Genomic DNA, 24,444 nt, shown 5'->3' on the forward strand with positions numbered 1-24,444 from the left:
GTGGTTTCCTCCGGGTGCTCCAGTTTCCTCCCAGAGTCCAAAGATGTTCAGGTTAGGTGGTTTGACCATGCTAAATTACCCTTTACTGTCCCAAGATGTCTACGTTAGGTGGATTAGCTATGGTAAATGCGTGGGGTTAAAGGGATAGGGCTGAGCAGAGGGCCTAGGTAAGACACTGTCAGAGAGTCGGTGCAGACTCAATGGACTGAATGGCCTCCTTCAGCACTGTAGGGATTGTATGAGTGGGAAAGAATGCTTTAAATAAGGGGTAGTTGTTAAATGAGGGGTAGTCTGTGCAATGAATAATTACAGCTGATCTGCAAAGAAATCCTGTTTCCAGAGAAATCCTGTATTTGTTGCCATGGTTACAGCTTTGTTCACAGGTGTAAACACTGAGTGCTCCCCAATCCAAACTCTCTCCAATTCAAACTCACGCTTGGTTCCGCATGCACAGTGGGGGATATCTGTTTCGGAGGGAATGTTCTCCCCAGATCCCCACAATGGACTTCCTCCTCTGCAGGAATGCAGCACCTGATCAGGCGACAGTGCTATTCTCCTTTTAAACTTAGTGAAGATGCAGTCTTCCTTTGATTGATGTTTTGCCATGGCCCCCAGATCCTGCTCATCTATGCCTTTAGTCACACAATCACTTTCTGCTGCCGTTGTGGATGCCACACATTTAGCATTTTCTAGCTTCTGATCCTCTGAGTCCTCAAGCTCCATCACCAACTCAAACTCTGGGACCAGGATGTTGACAGATGACAAACTGTCAGCTACTTCACCCAGCCACCCACAGGCCTCTCGATGCCCTGCTCTCCAGTCCAGGCTCTGGTGCTCCTTCCCGCTCCTTCCTCCAGTGAGAGCAGCTCTTGGGCGCCGAGGCTCCACACATGCGGCAAGGCCTGAGGCCGGGCCTGGACCCTAGGAGAGCCTTGGGCTCAGGCTTGGACTCGGCTGGGTAGAAGTCATTGATCCGCTCCAGTTGGCTCTGGAAAGCGGCGGATCAGCGGCACGGATAAGCCAGGACCACGCAGCAGAAGCCCCACTCCAAGGGGTCTCCACCAACCAGAGTCCGATGTTGCTTTGCATTGCTTACTGATAGGCTCATTTAGAGCTCTCAGACTCTGATTGGTGCTCCAAAGCCACCAGACAGCATGGGCCTCCCCCTCCCCCATTGGTCAGGGCCCTGTGCCTACGCATGACGTGTTTCATTGTATGTCTGTCTCTGCATGTGATAGCTGCAGTGCAATAACCTTCAAATGTTAGAAGACTCCATATGCAAGTTATTGCCACAAGCTCCATGGCAAGAATCCTCATTGCTGCGAAGGACTAACAGAAGGAGAAATAAAACAGAAAGTGCAGGAACAGGTAAGCGGCACTGATACAGTCATCAATGTACTGGTGGAAGAGTTGTGGGAGGGGACCGATTATGACTGGAATAGGGAACGGTTCACATACTCCACAAAGGCATAGTTTGGGCCCATGTAGGTACCCATAGCTAGCCCTTTTTTTCGAAGGAAGAGAGATGAGTTAAAGGAGAAATTGTTCAAGAGAGAACCAGTTCAGCCAGGCAGAGGAGAGTGGTGGGAGATGGGGACTCTTTGCGAGCCATTCAAGGAAGGAGCAGAAAATCTGATAAAAGCAAAAATGGAGTTTAATCCGGATAAATGCGAAGTGATGCATTTTGGAAGAAATAATGTAGGGAGGAGTTATACAATAAATGGCAGAGTCATCAGGAGTATAGAAACACAGAGGGACCTAGGTGTGCAAGTCCACAAATCCTTGAAGGTGGCAACACAGGTGGAGAAGGTGGTGAAGAAGGCATATGGTATGCTTGCCTTTATAGGATGGAGTATAGAGTATAAAAGCTGGAGTCTGATGATGCAGCTGTATAGAATGCTAGTTAGGCCACATTTGGAGTACTGCGTCCAGTTCTGGTCGCCGCACTACCAGAAGGACGTGGAGGCGTTAGAGAGAGTGCAGAGAAGGTTTACCAGGATGTTGCCTGGTATGGAGGGTCTTAGCTATGAGGAGAGATTGGGTAAACTGGGGTTGTTCTCCCTGGAAAGACGGAGAATGAGGGGAGATCTAATAGAGGTGTACAAGATTATGAAGGGGATAGATAGGGTGAATGGTGGGAAGCTTTTTCCCAGATCAGAAGTGACGTTCACGAGGGGTCACGGGCTCAAGGTGAGAGGGGCGAAGTATAACTCAGATATTAGAGGGATGTTTTTTTACACAGAGGGTGGTGGGGGCCTGGAATGCGCTGCCAAGTAGGGTGGTGGAGGCAGGCACGCTGACATCGTTTAAGACTTACCTGGATAGTCACATGAGCAGCCTGGGAATGGAGGGATACAAACGATTGGTCTAGTTGAACCAAGGAGCGGCACAGGCTTGGAGGGCCGAAGGGCCTGTTTCCTGTGCTGTACTGTTCTTTGTTCTTTGTTCTTTGTACTGCAGATGCAGAATCTGAAACAAAAGCAGAAAGTGCTGGAGAAACCCAGCAGGTCTGGCAGCATCTGTGGAGAGAGAATAGAGCCAGTGTTTGGAGTCTGGATGACCCTTCATCAGAGCTCTTCATCAGCTCTGACCAAGGGTCATCCAGACTCAAAACATTGCATCTATTCTCTCTCCACAGATGCTGTCAGACCTGCTGAGTTTCTCCAGCATTTTCTGTTTTTGCTGTAGAAGCGAAGAGTCCTCAGACCATGCTGGCGGGGGATGGATATGTAAAGGGATTGGACACCCAAAGTGAAGAGGAGGTGATTTGGACCAGGAAACTGGAAATTGTTGAAATGACGTAGGACGTCAAAAGAATCACGAATGTGGATGAGAACAGACTGGACGATGGGAGAGAGAATAGAATAAAGATAAGAAATAAGCTCAATGGGGTTGTCTACCAGGCAGTGCTGTTGGTGGATTTTGGAAAGGAGGTAGAAGCAGGCTTGCACAGCGTTGAGGGATTATGAGTTTGGAGGTTGTGGAGGGAAGATTTCCAGAGGAGCTGAAATCAGTGGTGATCCTGGAAACAATGGTTTGATGTTTGGTGGTGGGATCTGGTGCTCAGCCTTCGTGAGGTGGAAGTCCTACATGCGAGAGAGTGATTTAAATCAGAGTAGCACATGGTTCTCAGAGACTTTGGCCTGGGAATGACAGAAACAAATTGCAATTTGTTTGCCATAGTTCTGAAATGAATGAGCTTAATACCATCATTATGGAGTTAATCATTCCCTCTGGAACCAATTATTTTGATTCCTTTTTTGTCCTGAACTCACACCTCCAATGAACCATTGAGAATTCCAGTGCACCTTACAACAGCATAATTTGAGAAATTGGCCAGTCAGTCCGGAAACTACCTCCGATCTATCATCCCCTTGATACAGAGCGCGGGAGACTTTTACAGGGAGATGTGGCTTTTTCCTCCCACTCCAAGAATTGTGTGTGCTTCTTGCACAGATTGGGAACCGGGTGGATCCTATTCACTGCCTTACCCTCCCTCACCCCAGTGAAAATCATTCCCAAACCCTTGGAATTTAAGGATCTGTCTTTGAATTCTTCAATTACTTCAATTGAATTAGCCAAGTATCGTGTGTCTTTACAAAATTTAAAATATCTCAAATTAAAATAAGATGTTGTAAATATTAGAATCTAATTACCTCAGCCAAAATGTTAACTATCCCTTCACTTCACGGAAGCTTGAGGACCTGTTCTGCATTTTCTTTGTAAATCATTGCTAATTTGCCCACATAAATGCACAATTCACATCACCCTTTATTACAATTTAAGAGTTTTTCTGTTGACATAGAGCTAATTTATAGACCAACCAGTTGTCTATATTTGCCTTTGTTCATCTTTGCCCATTGATTAACAACTTACGATTAATTCAACAATAACCTCCCACAGCCCTGAAGTTGTCAACTTTAAGGGCCTTTAACTGTATTAATACTGAGCATTGTGTGTATGCATACACATGTGCGTATTATCTCTTTATCCTGGTGTTTAGCCCTTTCTTCAGTTACATCTGTAAGTTAAAAGGTGAAGCATTTATGAAGCATCTCTGCGTTATTTTACTCTCTATTCTAAGAATGCTTTTTCCTTTAATAGTTTCACCTCTTTAATTATCCTCTTGTTCAATATCTATTTTTGCTGTTGTCTATTGTATTGACTGCTGGACTTTTCTATCAGTCCCTTCAAAGAACCTTTATTATTCTTCAGTATATCATAGAATCATAGAACCCCTACAATGCAGAAAGAGGCCATTCGGCCCATCGAGTCTGCACCGACCACAATCCCACCCAGGCCCTATCCCCGTATCCCTACATACTTACCCGCTAATCCCTCTAAGCTACGCATCTCGAGACACTAAGGGGTAATTTAGCATGGCCAATCAGCCTAACCCGCACATCTTTGGACTGTGGGAGGAAACCGGAGCACCCGGAGGAAACCCACGCAGACACAGGGAGAATGTGCAAACTCCAACAGACAGTGACCCAAGCCGGGAATCGAACCCAAGTCCCTGGAGCTGCAGCAGTGCTAACCACTGTGCTACCGTGCCACCCCTGGTGTTTCTTCCTTAATTTTCTCCTATGACTCTTTTTACTTTATTTTGGAGAAAATCCATTTATCTTTCAAACTCTGGATATTTCCCCAATCTCTTTCTTTCTTGGTTAGGATGTCTTTTATCTGTATTCTGCTCACCTCATTTGTCAGCATTCACGGAATCACAGAATTTCTGACCTAGACATTAACCAGGGGCATAGATTTAAGGTAAGGGGCAGGAGATTTAGAGACAATTTGAGGAAAACCTTTTTTCCCACAGAGAGTAGTAGGGATTCTGGAACTCACTGCCTGAAAAGTTGTAGAGACAAGAACCCTCACAACATCTGAGAAGCATTTAGTGAGGAGTTGAAATGCTATTGTGTACAAGGCTATGGACCAAGTATGGGAAAATGGGACTAGAATAAATACGTGCTTGATGGCTAGTGCAGATATGATGGGCTGAAGGGCCTCTTTCTGTAAAACTCCATGGTCGGAATGTTACCATCGTTCATGCATTTTCCCATCCCGCTGCAGTGAACAGAGATTTGGCTGGGCACCAAATTCTCCGACCTTGCGGCAACGGGAATATGGCATGAACGGTAAGTAAGATTGCGCCCTATGACTCTATGTCTATGACTCTACTTAGACTACCATGCTTGAGCCAGCTCTTTGAATGAGCTAGCCAATTAATCCCACTCCCTCATTCCTTCCCCCCAGCACTATACATTTGTCCTTCAAGTACTTAGCCAAATTCTTTTTGAAAGCTGTTATTGTATCTGCTTTCACCATCCTTTTAGGCAGTGTATTCTAGATCAGAACAACTCACTGCATCATTTTTTTATTCCTCTGGTTTGTTACTGATGCACTTTTCAATTTAATGGTGGGTTATCAATATCACTGGCAAGGCCAACATTTATTGTTCATTGCTAATTGCCTTGAGAGTGTGATGGTGAGCTGTCTTCTTGAACCGTTGCAGTCCATGTGGTGTAGGCATGTCCACAGTGCGGCTAGGGAGGGAGTTAGGGAGGAAGTTCCAGGATTTTGACTCATCGACAATGAAGGGGTATAATATAATTCCAGGTCAAGGTGGTGTGACTTGGAAAAGAACTTGCAAGTGGTGATGTTCACAAGCGTCTGCCACCTTTGTTCTTCTAGATGTTAGAGGTTGCTGGTTTGGAAGATGCTGTGGAACGACTTTTGACCAGTTACTACAATGCATCTAGCACATGGTACATGCTTCAGACATTATGTGCTGATGGCGGAAGGAATGAATGTCTGAAGTGGTGGAGGGGGTGCCAATTAAACATGCTGCTTTGTTATGACTGGTGTAGAGCTTTTTCAGCATTATTGGAGCAGAAATCAGTCAAACAAGTGAAGAAAATTCCTTCACATTGCTGACTTGTGCATGGGGAGTCGAGAGGTGAGTTATTCACTGCAAATTTCCCAGCCTCTGACCTGCTCTTGCACTCACAGTATTTCTCTGATTTGCCTAGTTAAATCTCTGGTTAATGGTGTTCCCCAGGATGTTGATGGTGGGGAATTCAGTGCTTGTAATGTCATGGTCAAACATCATGGTTAGATTGGCTCCTGGTGGTAACGGTTATTGCCTGGCACTTGTGCAGCATGAATGCTACTTGTCACTTATCAGTCCAAGCCTGAATATTCTCCAGGTCTTGTCACATGTGGGCACAGTCTGCTTCAGTCATTGGAAGAAGTCTCACAACACCAGGTTAAAGTCCAACAGGTTTATTTGGTAGCAAAAGCCACTAGCTTTCGGAGCGCTGCCCCTTCGTCAGGTAAGTGGGAGTTCTATTCACAAACAGCGCATATAAAGACACAATCTCAATTTACAAAATAATGGTTGGAATGCGAGTCTTTACAGGTAATCAAGTCTTAAAGGTACAGACAATGTGAGTGGAGAGAGCGTTAAGCACAGGTTAAAGAGATGTGTATTGTCTCCAGACAGGACAGTTAGTGAGATTTTGCAAGCCCAGGCAAGTCGTGGGGATTGCAGATAGTGTGACATGAACCCAAGATCCCGGTTGAGGCCGTCCTCATGTGTGCGGAACTTGGCTATCAGTCTCTGCTCAGCGACTCTGCATTGTTGTGTGTCGTGATCTGTGTTATAGGTTGACCTGAGTGGGTTCATGATCTGTAGCCCTTTCGGTATCTTGTCTGCTTTCTTGCATCTTTGTAGAAACTTGATGTCTGTGTCAATATCCGCGATCTTCTTGGAGATCCTCTCCACTTGCAACCGGCAGTTTGCAGTGTCGATGGTAGTCATGATGTGGATGATCAGTCATTGGAGACAGTTTCTCCTTATTTACTCTATCAAAGCCTTTCATGATTTTGAACACAATTATCTATTTTTTTCTTAAGGTTCTATGATGATTAATCAGTTTCAGCAGTCTCTCCATGTTGCTGGAGTATTTCATGCCTGGTACTATTCTATATCCTCTCTAAGGTCTTGACATCTTTCTAAAGTGTTGCAATCAGGAGTAGCCACAATAAGGCCTAAACAGTGTTTTGGCACAGTGGTTCAACATTTTATTTTGTACTTTATGTTTCTATTTATAAAGCAAAGGTTCTGTGTGCCTTAAAATCCTTTCGATTTTATCCTCCCACCTTCAAAAACTTGTGAATGCACACTCCAGGACCTCTATTCCTGCATGCCTTCTAAAATTGTTACAGTTTGTTTATATTGCCCATCCTCCTTCTTCCAACAAATAAATCACTTTACACTTCGCTGTATTAAAATTTCATCTGCCACATGTGCCCATTTCCCAATCTGTCCTCCTCAAGTCTACCTGCAGTTGTATCAACTGCAAACTTTGAAATTATGTCCTGTATACTCAAGTATAGACCATTAATATATACCAAATATATCTAATACTATAATATCATTAGATAATGGATAGAACAGCTACACGAGATGGTCAGACTGCTTAAGAGAGTGGCTAACCCTATCAAAAGTAGACATCCCCCACTAGCTAGTCCATGGTGTTGCCTGTAAGGAACAACAGCTAGTCGAATATAACATAAGAACAAAAGGCAAAGAAGCACAAAGAGCATTAATCCTTTGAGCTTGCTTTGCCATTCAACAAGATCATGACTGATCTTCTACCTGAACTCTACCTTCCCACACTCTCCATATCTCTTAATTACCTTGGTGCTCAAAAATCTATCCACACCTGTTTGAAATATGCCTAACAACTGAGCATCCAGAGCTCTCTGGGGTACAGGATTCCAAAAACACATTACACACAGTTCCCTCATCTAAAATATTAACATGGATTGTGGATAACTGTGTCCCAAGCACTAATCCTTGTGGTATGCCATAAATTACAGCCTGTCAACCAGCAAATGTCCCACTTGTTTCTAATCCCTGTTTTCTGTCCATCAACCAATCCTCAATCCATACTAATGTATAATGATATTAAGTCAAGATGGGAGCCAGGAGTGGGGGCTAAGATTGTGGCCAGGAATCAAAGTCAGGCCTGGGGAATGGAATCAGGCATTAGGTCTGGGAATTATAGTGCAGAAAGTTGTGTCTTGTTTGACTATGGGGCATCACAGCCAGTGCTCTCTTTCTTCCTCCACATCCAGATACATGGAATAGATTTGTGCATTCACCATCTGATTGGTAGTCTGGCAGAGTGGATCATACATACTTAATAAAATCTACCTTGTTTTCATTTAACTTGAAATCAGACCGTGAAAGTGAAATTGCACCTCCCCAGGTTTCCAGCATGTGATGCTTAATAGAAATCAGGAGTTAATTCTACCTCTTCTAACCTTCACTTTTAAAATTTGGTCATGGGATGCGGGCATTGCTGGCTAGGCCAGCGTTGATTGCACATTCCTAATTGCCCTTAAGAAGGTGGTGGTATGCTGCCTTCTTGAACCATGTAAGAAGTTTAACAACACCAGGTTAAAGTCCAACAGGTTTATTTGGTAGCAAAAGCCACACAAGCTTTCGGAGCTTCAAGCCCCTTCTTCAGGTGAGTGGGAATTCTGTTCACAAACAGAGCATATAAAGACACATGAATAATGGTTGGAATGCGAATACTTACAACTAATCAAGTCTTTAAGAAACAAAACAACGTGAGTGGAGAGAGCATCAAGACAGGCTAAAAAGATGTGTATTGTCTCCAGACAAGACAGCCAGTGAAACTCTGCAGGTCCAGGCAACTGTGGGGGTTACAAATAGTGTGACATGAACCCAATATCCCTTGAACCATATTCTTGAACCATTGCAGTCCAGTTGAGAGCCAACCCAGTAACAACTGGGGTATTTGGTGTGGGGGGAAATGTGTGGGTCAAAACCTTGAGCTTTCTCAGTTACTGCATCAAGCACTTGAAACCTAGAGATTTAGAATTTTTTTTAAGAGAGGATCAATAAAATATTTTAAGGATGTAACTCTTCATTATTAAGTTAGGAAATATACTGATCACGAAAATGTTCTCCATAGATTCTACAACATTGTTATTGTATCTATATTATATATATTATAACTATCATAATTAAGGACGTATTGGATGAGTATTGAAATAGTTTCTCTGTAAATTGGGTGCCTTATGAATAATGTAGATTATACCATCAACATGTATGATCTAATTTGTAACATGATAGTCATTTATCCGAATGTTTACACCAAATATACCTGGCTTAAAAAAGATAAATCCTGAACGTCAAGCTCTGGATTGTATGATAATACTTTTCCATAGAATAACATGAATGTAAAATGTATTAGAAGTAATACAGATGAATGATGCTACTCCTGAACTGGTTTATTTTACATGTTCAGAACAGTAAGAAGTTTCACAACATCAGGTTAAAGTCCAACAGGTTTATCTGGAATCAGGAGCTTTTGGAGCGCTGCTCCTTCATCAGGTGAGTGGAGAGGTAGGAGCAGCGCTCCAAATAAACCTGTTGGACTTTAACCTGGTGTTGTGAGATCTCTTACTGTGCCCACCCCAGTCCAACACCGGCATCTCCACATCATGTTCAGAACAGTTACAGTGAGTGAATAGCAAGGGAAGATGGATTTTAGAATAGAAGAAAGAATTGTTCACAGTGAGACGAATTATGGTCAGTATTTGCTATTTTTAAATGAGACTAAAACATTTCTTGAGTGTATTCATTTCCTGGTGCAGAATTAATTCACTACATTTTGCTTATGTTGTCAGGACTACCATACTCAATGAGACAAGCTGGTTTCCCTTTAGGAATGTTACTTCTTTTTCTGGTTGCGTATATAACAGGTAACCTACAAATTATACTCTTAGCCACTGTTTTAATATTTTAAAAATATTCCATGTATAAATGATAACGATTAAAGTTTAATGTGACAGGTATTTTAAATGGATGATGAATGTTCCATTCTGTTCATAGATTATTCTATTATACTGTTGATTAAAGGAGGGAACCTGTCTGGAACAAGCACGTATCAATCTCTGGTAAACAGAGCTTTTGGTATGGCAGGTTATGTGATCCTTTCATTCCTGCAATTTCTGTATCCTTTCATTGGTAAGAATTTAATTTCTACATTACTTAACCACTGAATTCCTTTTAAAGCCAGTAACGATATCAACTGGGTATATTTTCTAAAACTGTCAAGTGCAGAATATTAAATAAAGAGTTTTCTCTTTTAAAAAAGGCTATAAATCAAAATATTGATTATATTACATTAATTATAAAGTAGTAAATCATTACATTAAAGAAAGTTATGAGTTCAAATAGAGTTGTTCAAAATTCTAAGAGGCTTCGAGAAAGTAATTGAGGTAAAAATACTTTCATAAATAACAAAGTTTAGACCGTGCAATGCTGTACCTGAAGCAATCCTGGAACCTTTTAAAGGGGAAGAGGATAAATATTCAATAAAGGAAAACATTAAGATGTATTTGAAAAGTTTAGGGGTAAGGGGACTAAGTGGATGATTCTTTCATAATTGTAGCACAGGTACGATGGGCTGAATGATGTCCTTCTGCTTGCAGAATTCAATGATTTCCACATTAGACACAAAGGCCCAGATAAACTTGTTGAACACCCCAATGAGTGACTTCTACTCAGGCCAAGAGAACTGTTTCAATAAAATATGCTGCGGAAATCAGGCCACATCCTAACTGGTCTTTATAATTGTTTCAAAAGTAGAAAATCTGAAAACAAAGAATAATTCTGCTGACGCATCGCCTCTTTCCATACTCATAGGAACAGGAGTAGGCCGTCCAGCCCACTGTGTTCGTCGTGTATTCAATTAGATCATGGTTGCTTTGTACCTCAAATCCACTGAACCACCTTTTTTCAAACTTGTTGAAATCTTTAACTAAAAATAATCTGATGGACTTTGCCCTGAAAATTTCATTGATCCTGCATCCACCAGCTATTGAGAGTGAAGGAGTACTGAAAATTTGGAACTTGATGTGAAAGAGCGTTTCTTGATTTCAATCTGAGCTCTAATTTAAGATATGCCCGCTTGTTATGGACTCCACCGCCAGATGGTAGAATTTCTTTCTGTGTACCCCATGAGACTCCTTTGTCATTTTCAAAGTTGCAACTAAATTACCAATCAACTTTCTAAACTCAAGCGTTCTAATTTACACATCTGTGGCTCATGGAGGCAATTGCACATGTTAAAGTGCAACTTCCTGAGTCAAATCTGAATCAGCCTCTTTTATTCCTTGAGAATTGGTTCCAAGGTGGATTTTTGGGGAAGCTATGAATTGAATTTGGCCTTGACCATCCCTAAACTGAGCTTATGACTTTGCAGACAGGTCCAAAATCGAGAAAAATAACTGATAATATGATATGAATAGTGTACAAAGATGTTCAACAGAGATTCAGAAGGGTGTTGCTTTTTATTATTTAAGCTTACAAATGTGCCATCACAGGTCTTGTTCTGTGTGGCAGTTGTTGCATGAATACTAATTCACTTTGTAAAATTTTTGCCACATTTAATTTTCAGCCATGGTGAGCTATAACATAATATCAGGAGACACATTAACAAAAGTATTCCAAAGAATTCCCGGAGGTAAGTGATCGTTTTCTACTTGCTTTACGGGCACAGTAACACTGTGCATAAGAACCAGGTTAATTCTGAAGTAAAGTCTTAAGGGATGAACTGGAAAAAAAAGTTAAATTGAACCCTTGCGCTTGTTGGCATTGTGATGAAAATGGTGCAGTTTTTCATTCTTCCCAAACCAGAAAAGAAGCTCATAACTGCTTTCTCATGCACATAACAGACATTTGAATAATATTAAGCATACTGGGGATTTTTCACCTTGTTTTTCTAGTTCTCCTCATGTGCACTGTTAAACATCCTACGCCAAGCTCTCTTACCAATGTTGCTTAGAAACCAGTTATTGGGAGATACATGACAGCATGCAGGGTGGCTTATTTCCTGTGGGAGAAATAAGTAGTGTCTGCTCAGACACCCTTGCTGTTACCTACCCCTCATGTACCATGACACATCTTTTGGAAACGGTAACATTTTATGTCAAATGTAGGCACAAAAATAATTTTCTGTCTTAAAATGTGTGGCTGTAAATTGAAATAAATCCATTCAGAATATATGTTTGTGTATGCATAATTAAAATATGCTTTGTCAGTATATTTTAAGGTGTTTGAGACAAGTGTAAATATCACTGACTACTGTAGTTCTATTAGAAAAGCTATTTATTTTTTAGAGAAGAATAGAGAATGTGCAAATGTTCCTTAAATGCTGATCTGAAGAGTGTGCCCAGCACAAAACGTAATTTAAAAATAACAAGCACATCTGAAAGTTACACCTATGCCTTTTCACAAGGTGTCAAGGCCAATGAGGAAAATAAATGACTTCCTCCAGAGTTAGCTGAAGTAATGGTCCTTGACTCACAACATGACATTGGAGGAGACAATGATGAACAGAACATTATTCTACTGGGAATAATGACATTGACGAGGCATGATCCAGGTTTTTTTTAAAAGGACAATCTAGGTGCAAGCAATTCATTCAACATGGATTTTGTTGCAAAATTGAGTGACTTGGTATAAGATTCACCACCCTCAAGCAAGATTTAGAATGGCTTATTTTCTTTCCTTTCAGAGTGCCAGATGTGTGAAATAGATTTCTAAGTAAAAGCAATTATTGCTTTGCCTGTTGCACCTGTTGTTCTCTACACAGTCGGACTCCAACCTTAGCAGGACTTAGCGGTAGATGCCAGACAGAGGTCAGGAATATTTCCACCCCACAGACTGATGGCAATGCATTAAAGAGCAGGAGAGAGGAGAACCTGGAGACAGCCAGCAGCATCTAAAAGAACAGGAGAGAGGAGGACCCAGAGACAGATAGCAGAACCTAAAGAACAGGAGAGGGGAGGACCCAGAGACAGACAGCAGCATCCAGAAGTGAGGGAAAAAGGAAGACTCAGATATAGGCAGCAGCATCCAGAAGAGCAGAAGAGAGGAGCACCTGGAAACATACAGCAGCATTGGAAAGATCAGGTGAGAAGAGGACCTGGGGACAAAAAGCAACACTTAAAATAATGGAAGAGAGGAGAATCTAGAATCAGACAGCAGCAGCCGAAAGAGCAGGAGAGAGGAGCACCCAAAGACAGATAGCAGGCACTAAATAGTGGGAGAGAGGAGGACCCGAAGACCGGTAGAAGAACCTGAATAGTGGGAGAGAGGAGGACCCAGAGACAGACAGCAGAATCTAAAAGGGTGAGAGAGAGGAGGCCCCGGATACTGACAGTAGCATCTAAAAGAACGGGAGAAAGGAGGAGTTGGAGATAGACAGCAGCATCTAAATGAACGAGAGAGAGGAGGATCCAGAGACAGACAGCAGAACCTAAAGAGCAATCCAATCAGTGACTCCAGAGCAGACCAACCACTTCCTGAGTTAAATCTCAATGTGACATCACAGGAAAGAAGGTAGTTGATTGGTTGGTGAGTAATTTTCTGATTTATCATTAGAAACTTGGGTAATTTTTTTGTAATGACAAAGTTCTATCAACAGTAGTAAGGATTACTCGTTGTAGTAAAGCTTATTAGATTGGCTGGTGAGCATTTGTTGTTCATCTTAACACAGGAATTTCGATTAGGGTAAGTCAACTAAATATTTGTTAAAATAATTGAGATATTAATTAAAATTTAAGCAATAAAATAATTAAGTCCTCTAAAGATGGCAGGGGAGGAAGGTGTGGTGCCTGTGGAGTGTGGGAACTCATGGACACTTGTCTGATCCAATGCAACACATCTATAGCAAATGCCTGGGCCTGGAGGAACTTCAGCTCAGATTCATCGAGCTGGAGGCTGAGCTGCAGACACTGAACCACATCAGGGAGAGGGGGGGGAAGTTTTATTCCCGGAGGCAGTCACACCCCTTAGGATAGGGTCATCTGTTCCTGGTCAGGGACAAGTCAGTGTGACTGTAAGCAAGGCAGATATGGGGATTGAGAGTATTGAAGTGGAAGCACCTCAGTTCTTGCAATTGTCCAATAGGTTTGTTTGCAGCTTGTATGGATGAAAAACAGAAGCTGTAGAGTGAATCAGTTTGGGTGGAACTAAGAAACAGCAAGGAGTAGCAAACATCTGCAGGAGTTGTTTATAGGTTATCAAACAGTGGTGATAATGTGGGGAACAATATAAAAAAGGAAATTAGAAGTGCATGTATCAAGGATAGTACAGTAATCATGGGGGACTTCAATCTACATATCGGCTCAGTAACCCTAAATAATACTGTGGAAGATGAATTCCTGGAATACATGCAAGTTGGTATCCTAGAACAGTATGTTTAGAGAATTTTAAATCTAGTATTGTGCAATGAGAATGGGCTAATTAATACTCATATTGTAAAGAAGACTCTGGGTAAGAGTGACCATAATATGATGAAATTTTATATTAACTTTGAAAGTAAAGACTTAAATCTAAACAAAGAAAACTACAAAGATATGAGGGGAAAGTTGGCTGTGGTAGATTGGGAAACTATATTAAAAGGCATGACTGAGACAGACAATGGGTATTATTTAAAGAAGTAAAACATTGTTTACAATAAATTTGCATTCTCCTGAGGCACAGATATCCAGTGGGAAAAGTGGTCCAATCATGGGTAACAAGAGAAGTTTAACATTGTATTAGATCAAAGGAAGAGGCTTATGAAGTTACCAAAAAAGTAGTAAACCTGAGAATTAGGAACATTTCAGAATTCAGCAAAGGAAGACCAAGAACCATATACTTTTACAGCACAGAAGAAAACCATTTGGCTCATCGTGTCTTCCACTGGTGTAGACACAGACTGAGAAAGAAAGAAAAAATAGAATATTAAAGTAAACTAGTGATAAACAAAAACAGACTTTGATAAATATGTAAAAAACAAAAGATTAGCGAAGACAAATGTGGGCCCATAATGGGAGAATTTATAAAAGAGCATAAGGAAATGGCTGTGAAACTAAGCAAATACTTTGTGTCTGCCTTCATGAAGGATGATGAAAAAAAAATTCCCTGGAATCCCGAAGAACTAAAAGATTTGTGAGAAGAGGAATTGAAAGGAAGGTTTTCAAAACTTGCAGAGGGATTTGGACCAACTAGAAAAATGGGCTGAAAAATGGCAAATGGAATTTAACGCAGACAAGTGTGAGATATTGCACTTTGGAAGGACAAACCAAAGAAGAACGTACAGGGTAAATGGTAGGACTCTGAAGAGTGCAGTTGAACAGAGGGATCTGGGAATACAGGTACAGAATTCCCTAAAAGTGACGTCACAGGTGGATAGGGTCGTAAAGAGTGCCTTTGGTACATTGGCCTTTATAAATCGGAGTATCGAGTATAAAAGTTGGAGTGTTATGGTAAGGTTATATAAGGCATTGGTGAGGCCGAATTTGGAGTATTGTGTACAGTTTTGGTCACCTAGTTACAGGAAGGATGTAAATAAGGTTGAAAGAGTGCAGAGAAGGTTCACAAGGATGTTGCCGGGACTTGAGAAGCTGAGTTACAGAGAGAGATTGAATAGGTTGGGACTTTATTCCCTGGAGCGTAGAAGATTGAGGGGAGATTTGATAGAGGTGTATAAGATTTTGATGGGTATAGATAGAGTGAATGCAAGCAGGCTTTTTCCGCTGAGGCTAGGGGAGAAAAAAACCAGAGGGCATGGGTTAAGGGTGAAAGGAGAAAAGTTTAAAGGGAATATTAAGGGGGGGCTTCTTCACGCAGAGAGTGGTGGGAGTGTGGAATGAGCTGCCGGATAAAGTGGTAAATGCGGGGTCACTTTTAACATTTAAGAAAAACTTGGACGGGTTCATGGATGAGAGAGGTGTGGAGGGATATGGTCCAAGTGCAGGTCAGTGGGACTAGGCATAAAATGGTTCGGCACAGACAAGAAGGGCCAAAAGGCCTGTTTCTGAGCTGTAATTTTCTATGGTTCTATGGAAAGAAATTACTATTGGTAATGAAGTAGTGCTGGAGAAATTAATGGGATTGAAAGTTGATAAATCATCTGAGCCTGATGATCTACATCCCAGAGTGTTGAATGATATGACGGTCGAGATAATGAACGCATTAGTGATCACTTTGCAAACTTCTATTGATCTTGGAATGGTTTCTGCAGATTGGAAGGTAGCAAATGTCACTCCACTGTTTAAAAAGGAGGGAAGAGAGAAAAATTAGAACTACAAACCTAATAGCTTGATATCAATCATAGAGAAAATAGTATAATATATTATGAAGATTGCGAAGGAATAAATGCGGCATTCTTAGGTTGACAGGCTTGTGAATCATGGGGTACCACAAGAATCAATGTTTGGGGTCCAGCTATTCACAATCTATATCAATGATTTGGATGTGGGGATTAATTGTAATATATCCAAGTTTGCTGATGGCACAAAAACTGGGTAGGAATGTGAGTTGTGAGGAGGATGCAAAGAATTTTCAAGGGGATTCAAGGCTAAGTGAATGGGCAAGAATGTGACAGGTGGAATATAATGTGTAAAAATGTGTAGTTATTTACTTTGGTAGGAAAATCAGAAATACAGAGTACTCCCTAAATGGTGAGAGTTTGGTAAGTCCAAAGGGACCGAGGTATCCTTGTTCAAGAGTCATAGAAAGCTAACATGAAGTTTCAGCAAGCAATTAGGAAGGCCAATGGTATATATGTTGGCCTTTCTTGCAAGAGGATTTCAGTACAGGAGTAAAGATGTCTTGTTGTAATTTGTTGTAGAGCCTTGGTGAAGCCTGAAGTATTTTGTACAGCTTTGGTCTTCTTAGCGAAGGTAGGATATTCTTGCCAGGGCTGGTCTGCAATGAAGGTTCACCAGACTTCTCCCTGGGATGATGTGACTGTCCTATAAGACAGATTGAGGGAAATGGGCCAGTATTCTCTGGAGGTTAGAGGAATGGGAGGTGATATAATTGAATCTTACAAAATTCTTACAGGGCTCAACTGGTTAAATGCAGGAAGGATGTTTCCCCTCGCTGGGGAGGTCTAGAATCAGGAGGCACAGAAAAGGAGAAAGGCAATTTAGTGCTGAGATGAGGAGAATTTTCTTCACATAGAGGGTGAAAATATTTGGAATTTGCTACCATGGAGGGCTGTGGAAGTTTATTCATTGTCTGTTTTCAAGACAGAATTCGATAGATCATTAGTTTTTAATGACATCAAGGGATATGGAGATTGTGTGGGAAAAGGCCTTGAGGTAGAAGGTTAGACATGATCTAGTTGAATGGCAGAGCTGGCTCAAGGGGCTGAATGGCCTACTCCGTCTCCTATTTCTCATGTTCCTGTGAAAACATGAAACTAAATTATTTATCGAAAGAACCTTTTTGTTCTAACAATGGGCCAGTTTTGTGAAAGGTTCAAACTGACTTCAAGGTGGTTAAATAAGTGAAGACAGACTGTGCTGAGTGAGATAATTTTCAATAACCAGCTGAGATTCACTCGCTTATACTGTGGTATGGTTCCACAGTTAAGGTGGTAAATGTTTGCAGATTTTTCTGCAACTGTGTCTAATCCTGTTTCTTGCACAACTTTCAGCTGGCAATTATTTTTTTCTTATTCCCTCTTTTGCTCATTTGCTACCAGCATTCTTGCTGCTGTGCCAGACTGGACATTAAACATGGGACTTGATAGCTCAATAAGAACATAAAAAATGAGAACAGAAGTAGATTATTTGGGCTGCTCTACTACTCAATAAGATTGTAAATGATTTGATCATAGCCTGAACTCCAATTTCTTGCCGACCCCCAAAAAACACTTGTCTCCCTTGTAGACCAGCTGTCTATCTAACAGCCTGAATATTTTCAATGAATCTGCCTCCAATGCTCCCTACAGAGGGGGACTAACAACCCTCTGAGAGTGGTGATTCGTCCTTTTTTTCTTTCCTTAACATGGGGCCCCTTATTTTGAAACTATGTTTCTTCATTCTAGATTCCCCCACAATGGGAAATATTCTCTCAGCTTCTAGCTTGTCAAGTTCCCTCAGAATCTTATATTCAATAAGATCACCCCTCACTCTTGAATTCCTTTGAGTATAGGTCCAAACTTCCCAGTCAATGTTAGAATTGTTACTCTGTTTAGATGGTAATAGGAACCAGAAAATTGTTTCAAATCTGATTTATGTATTGTAGACTAAGTCAGGTGTAAATGTTCACTTGGTAAAGATCTGTTTATGCTTATTGTCAAAATTGTATACAAGGGCCATAAACTTGTTTTTAAAAAACCCTTCTATGAAAATCCATATGGAAATGACATAAGCAGCCAATGGTTCCCGAAGGAACCCTGCAAATGTTTCACCAGAGTCACAGTGGGAAACCAGTGGAATCCCATTTTAATTTGTTTTGACTGGTTGCAATCTTTTCTTCCTTAGCCTAAAGCGATATGTATTTTGATCCATGTGAAAATAACAAACTGGTAGCACTACATTATCCATTGTCTAGGGGGCGCCATTTCATCACTTTGACAATTGCATGCTGACTTCATTGTGCGGAGATTACCATTAAGAATGGCGACAGCTAGGATGCACTTTCTGGATAATTTGCAGAATAATATTAAAATTTAGATCTGGAAATAAAGGGGCAACTTTGGAACCGTGCGAGATTTCCCAGATTGAATCTCAGAGCTTGCCGGGAGAGAGGGTGAGAAATTTTAAGAATGGTCGACTTTGGGCTGCAGTCAACATTTAAATGATATAATGACATAAAGATAAGCGGCCGGATATGGAAACAAAAATTGTTTCAATATTTCAAAAGGCTGCAAACAAAAATACAATTTTTCATGCTTGGGTGAGAACTATTGCCTAAACAGGGATGCCAAAGAAATGTTGAGGCACAAAACTGAGCCTGTGGGCGAGTGGTGGAGTGGCATAACATCTGAAATCATTGTTTCATGCTGGCAAAGTAGACCTGCTGCTGCATGAGTTGCTTGCAGGAAATGTTACTTTGTTTGCTACTCCAAGGCACACTTCGTGGAGAACCAGATTGTAGTATGCCTAGCAGAAGGTAGCTTCCAGGCTAAATGCAAATTGTAAGAAGATGCTAATCCCAGGGAAACTACTGAGGGTAAATTACCTAAAATAACAGCTACCATCTGAATGGTCCAAAGAAGCATGCTACCAGTGAAGCCTATCAATCTGTTCTGCATCAATGATGACCTTTCCAAACTTTAAAGCCCTTTGATTGCTTACCATACTCATAGAATCCCGGCAGTGCCCTATCCCCTTAACCCCACAAATTCACCTTGGCTAACCTACACATCATTGGACACTAAGGGACAATATAGTATGGCCAATCCACCTAACCTACACATCTTTGGACTGTGGAGGAAACTGGAGCAGCCAGAGAAAACCCACGCAAACACAGGGAGAATGTGCAAACTCCACACAGTCACCCAAGGTTGGAATTGAAACCGGGTCCCTGGCACTGTGAGGCAGCAGTGCTAACCATTGTGCCACTGTGCCATCTTGCTCCAGCCACAATTTATATTTGAAAGATGCAAATTACACACCTCTTTAAAACTTTAAATCTAGAATTATTGCAACACAACCTGGTTGATACTTGCTGACACAGTTTTTAGGTTCAGTGTATATCAGGAGGCTTTTGCTAGCACAAGGTTTAAGTAAATAGGGTCTGGGTCTATAGGATACTGTTCTACAAAGTACTAAACTCAGGGACTTTTGTGAGTAAGGGAATTTTAGTGGCTGGTAGAGTTGATCTTAGAATAATAGTTTATGGAACCAAATAGTGAACAGACTATTTTAGACCTACTAATGACAATATTAATGAATGACCTCATAGTAAAGGATGCTCCTGGTATTAGTGGTCATAACATGATGGAACTTCACATTCAGTTTGTGAAGAGGATGAGAAAGGTGACTCTGAAACCAGAACCTTAAACTTAAATAAAGGCTTTAAATAAATTAACCAAGCTTATGAAGACAGATTTGGTTAAAGTGGACTGGGAAAATAAAAGGAAAGCCAATAGAGACACAGTGGCAGACATTTAAGGAAATATTTTATAACTTTCAACAAAGGTATATTCCATTGAGAAATAAAGATTCCATGCAAAGTGTAGTAGCCCCTTTAAGGGACTTGCATCAGAAGAGTCACTTAACCCGATTGCCCAATGGGAATGAATGCGGGCTTCTTGGGGCAGAGAGTGGGGCTGTTGCAGCCAGATTGATCTTAGTGTTGAGGATGAACACATTATTTGTAGCACTCTGTGTATTGTTGTAAGTAGTAGTAACTAACTAGTAGTCATCAATTATTGCATTTACTACAAGAACAATGCCACAAATTGTGGCTAACTAAGGAAGTTAAGGATTATGTCAAATTGGAAGAAAAAATGCTGCAAAGATTAATGGTAGGCCAGAAGATTGGGGGGATTTTAGAAACTAGCAAAGAATGACTTAATAAAGAGGAAGAAATTGGAATATGAGAGGAAACAATCAAGAAATATAAAAACAGATATCAAAAATTTCTATAACTTAAAGAAGAATAACTAAAGTGGGTGTTTGTCTCTTTGGAGATGAGACTGGGGAATTAAGGATCAGGACAAAGAAATAAAGAGACTTTTAACAAGTATTTTGGATCCGTTTTTACAGTCAAAGACACAAAAAGTATCCCAAATCAAGAAGAATCGCAATGGGCAAAGGGGAAAGAGAAAATTAGAACAATCACAGAGAAAAAGTGTGAGGAAAATGAATGAGACTAAAGGCTGACAAATGTCGTGGACCTGATGGCCTATACCCTAGGCTGTTAAAAGAAGTAGCTGCAAATGTAGTGGATGCACTGGTTATAATCTTCCAACATTCCCCAGATTATGGCATGGTTCCAGCGGATTGGAAAACCACAAATGGAAACATCAGGAAAGGAGGGAAGCAGAAAGCAAGAAACCATAGGCCAGTTAGCCAAACATCTGCCATTGGAAAAATGCTGGAATCCATTATGCAGGAGGAAGTTTAGAAAATCATAAAACGGGCAGAGTTAACGTGGTTTTGTGAAAGAGAAATCGTATTTTAACAAATTTATTAGAATTCTTTGAGCATGTAACAAATAGAGTGGATAAAAGGGAAACAAGTGGATCTTGTGTATTGGATTTCCAAATTGCATTCAATAAGGTGTCACATAAAATGTTACAGCACGAGATAAGAACTGCATTTTTCTGCTGTCGGAATCACCATGAGATATCAAGTAAGGTTGTTTTTATTTGTTTGAAAATCAAATTTAAGGGGCCAAACAGTGCTGCATCTTAACTTGTCGTCCATGTTTGTTTTCCATCTCACCTAACCGCCTAAACCTCAGAGTTTGTCTACTCTGTTCAGCAAGGCAGTGGCAATTTCCAAAATGGCTACTGCCTGCCTTTGCTGCAGGTATCAAGCAGGGAGCTTCAGCCTCCGAGAGGTGCTTTGCGGCACAAATTGAGCATCAAGTTCACCTGCTGAAATTAGGGAATTAACATTTTCAAAAACTCTGCAAGAACAATGCAGCTTAGGCATGGTGTAGGGTTTTGAGGTATAAAAAGCTTCAAATTAAGAAAAAAACAAGTTCTTAATTTCTAATGCTAGTGCCCCCAGTTGTGGTTGACCTACGAGGTACAACTAACTAGCATTTATGAATCAAGTAGAATTTATTCAGCAAGAATATACAAATACTTAACAAGAAGCAATGAAGACAACATGGAAGTTTCTCAACTCTCAAGATCCCAAGGAACTCTTGGTGTCGTCAGCACAGGTGATGTCCCTTTGCTTTGTTTTTGCTTCTGAAGTGATGTTGAACTGTGTCCAGAAGAGTCATACCCCAGAAACCTTTATCCCTCTGCCTCTCATTCTTCCTACCTTTTTACAGATCGTCAAAATTAATCCCTCTATTTGCTAAAGGATGCTAACCATATTGTGTTATCCCATCTCTGTAATTAGAACCACATAGACTAAAGACAAGTGTTCATCCCTTTTACCCTGTTTCATGGGTTGTAAACAGAGACACAACTCTATCACTTGCTTCCTTAAAAGCTTACATTCCATCACAAACAAATGCACATGTGTTTCCTGATACAGAGAAGCCATAAATAAAGTCACATTCTCTTGTCAAACCACACAGGTATCAGAAAATATCAGAAAAAGGTTCCCCTCTGGTACAGATAAATTAAAGCAATGTATGGTTTGCTTAAACATAAGGTATCATTCTAAGTTCAGACTGCTTTAGCCATTCCTTCAAACTGATTTTAAAAACATCTGATTATATTGTGGGCTGTTTAGACACATACAGCTGTTTCACCTCAAAGAACTTAAGTTGTAAAACAATGCTGTTTCTTCACAAGTGACTCCTTCCTGTTCCCCAATTACCTTGACAATTAATCGTCTGACAGAAACTCAAGGCACAACTTCCAAATAAATGAGAGATTCTAAAAATTTGTAGAATTCTTGTACACTGGGGTAAGAAGAACATTTTAGACCAGCCCAAATGATTTGGCTTGAAGATTACATATGACAACAGGGAGTTCTGAATGAACATCTGGTTCCTGATCCCATATTCAACCAGCTGGCATTACTGGCCATGATAATTAGTCAATTGGTTTTTTAAACCACTTTGACTTTAACATTGCAAAGAGATTGAAGATACCAGGTTATACGAAAGACGAATCATTGTTGCTGTCCATGTGTTGAAGAATGGTATGTTAAAGTTACATTTCTCCACAAAATTGGGCTGAATCTTCTGAGGAGTGGGAATCACTGTCAGATTGCTATTCCACTTCTGTTTACTTCCCTTGTGCCAGAGCACCACATTTCTTGGTCAGTTTTCTGAACGAGGGCTGCTCAGAAATGTGGAGTGTTGAGTCTTCTTCGTAATGCAGGAGGGTTGGGAGAATCCAATCTGTACCCCCTTTTTGCAGCACTAGCCGTCACCTCCCAGTGAGCTTGAATGTCCCAAAGCTACTTTGACAAGCTATAGGGAGAAGGGTTGGTTGGAGAGGTGGGAAGATAGTGTGGGAGGAGATGGGGTGGTGGTCGGTAGGTAGTTGGGGGTTGGGAGGATAGTCAGTGGGGTTTGGGGAGATGGTCAGAGGATCGGGGATTGTGGGGGTGTTAAGGGGGCATTTAGGTGGTCAGGGGGTAGCCAGGAAATCTGGGTATGTGACAGTAGTCAAGTTTTGAGGGGTTAGTCTGATGGTTGGGGGTGGTCAGGGGATTGTTGAGTTGGGAGGGGGTAGTCAGGTGGTGTTTGGGAGTTAGTTGGGGAATTGTATGAATAGTCCATTGGGGAGTCGGATTGTTAGTCAAGTAGATAACCAGGAATTAGAACTAGTTTTAATCCTTCTAACTTTTCCTAGGTTACTATTTTGGCAAGTGAGTCAGACCTCTCTTAAGTCTTTGACTCATATCAGAGAGTCCCTGTAGAAGGGTAATGGTCCAACAGAAGTTGAAACTTTCTGGGCAGTTTTCATGGAATCCTTGTGTTGGGACTTCCAAGGGGCTCCCTGGCACATCTCTGGGTACCTCGGGGGTGCGACCATTCAGAGACTGAAAGATTTAGATAGACCATTATTCCATGCAGTTCAAAATATTAGATAAATGGGGTTGTGGTTGTGTAAATGGGTGCAATATTTTCATTCTTAATATTGGAAATTCCCTTGTAAAATTAAATTCTAACGCTTCATCTGTTTTTTTTTCAGTTGGACCTGAAAACATATTAGCCGAGAGACATTTTGTAATTATGCTAACAACCATCCTGCTTATACTTCCATTGTCCCTGTATCGCAACATTGCTAATTTAGGAAAGGTGACTATATTTTTAATCTTAATTCGTTATTGAATGTTAAAGTTCAAAGGATTTTGATGTAAATCATCTAATTACCAATGTAATCTGTAATTTACCAGAAAGAAAACCTGAAGTCTCAATGTTAAATACCAATGTGTGATGATATGTTATGACCCTCTGGTGACTGGGAGTCCCGTTCCCATGTGGGTGTGGCCATTTTGTGATGACTATTGTTCTGCTCGATTTTATGGTTGCATTCAATCTCCAAGTTTTCACCTGATCACTATTGATGCTGTGATTCAGTTTATGTACCAATTTGAAGGTAAACACAGCCTACTGACATGGTGGCATCGTTGGAACGTTTCCACATCCCCTATCAAAGGAAATTGGTGAGTTTATGTGGTACATAACACATGAATATTCACCTCTAATTACGTATTATGGCACAATAACAGTGGAAACTCTGGTAGTCATGCATCTGGTACTGAAGCAGCAGTGTTTTGGAAGATCTGAACAATATTTGATCATTGGTGACAGAAACTAACCTACGGCTTGATGCTTGATTCTCGCTTTTCCCACTTCCTCATTGGCATTTCCACCTGGGACCTTCTCAAGGGCAATTAGGGATGGACAGTGAATGCTGGCCTAGCCAGCAAAGACTACCTCCTTTGAACGAATAAAAA

The 24,444-nt window shown here is 41.0% G+C and overlaps 1 protein-coding gene and 1 pseudogene across 2 annotated transcripts in view; one reads left to right on the forward strand and one right to left on the reverse strand.

Moving 5' to 3' along the window:
• Window positions 1–306: 306 nt before the first annotated feature.
• On the reverse strand, window positions 307–4,713 carry LOC144503388 (programmed cell death protein 2 pseudogene; annotated as a pseudogene).
• A 5,030-nt stretch (window positions 4,714–9,743) lies between these two features.
• Window positions 9,744–24,444, forward strand: part of slc38a11 (solute carrier family 38 member 11) — a 66,287-nt gene continuing 51,586 nt past the window's right edge. The window contains exons 1-4 of one of the 2 annotated variants that reach the window (XM_078229179.1): window positions 9,744–9,804; window positions 9,935–10,069; window positions 11,505–11,570; window positions 23,676–23,782. In XM_078229179.1, the coding sequence (XP_078085305.1) occupies window positions 9,744–9,804; window positions 9,935–10,069; window positions 11,505–11,570; window positions 23,676–23,782 (369 nt within the window). The remainder of the gene's footprint in view (window positions 9,805–9,934; window positions 10,070–11,504; window positions 11,571–23,675; window positions 23,783–24,444) is intronic. The other variant, XM_078229180.1, reaches the window with a different exon arrangement.

The sequence above is a fragment of the Mustelus asterias genome, chromosome 14 (assembly GCF_964213995.1).
Source record: "Mustelus asterias chromosome 14, sMusAst1.hap1.1, whole genome shotgun sequence".
Taxonomy (NCBI): Eukaryota; Metazoa; Chordata; class Chondrichthyes; order Carcharhiniformes; family Triakidae; genus Mustelus; species Mustelus asterias.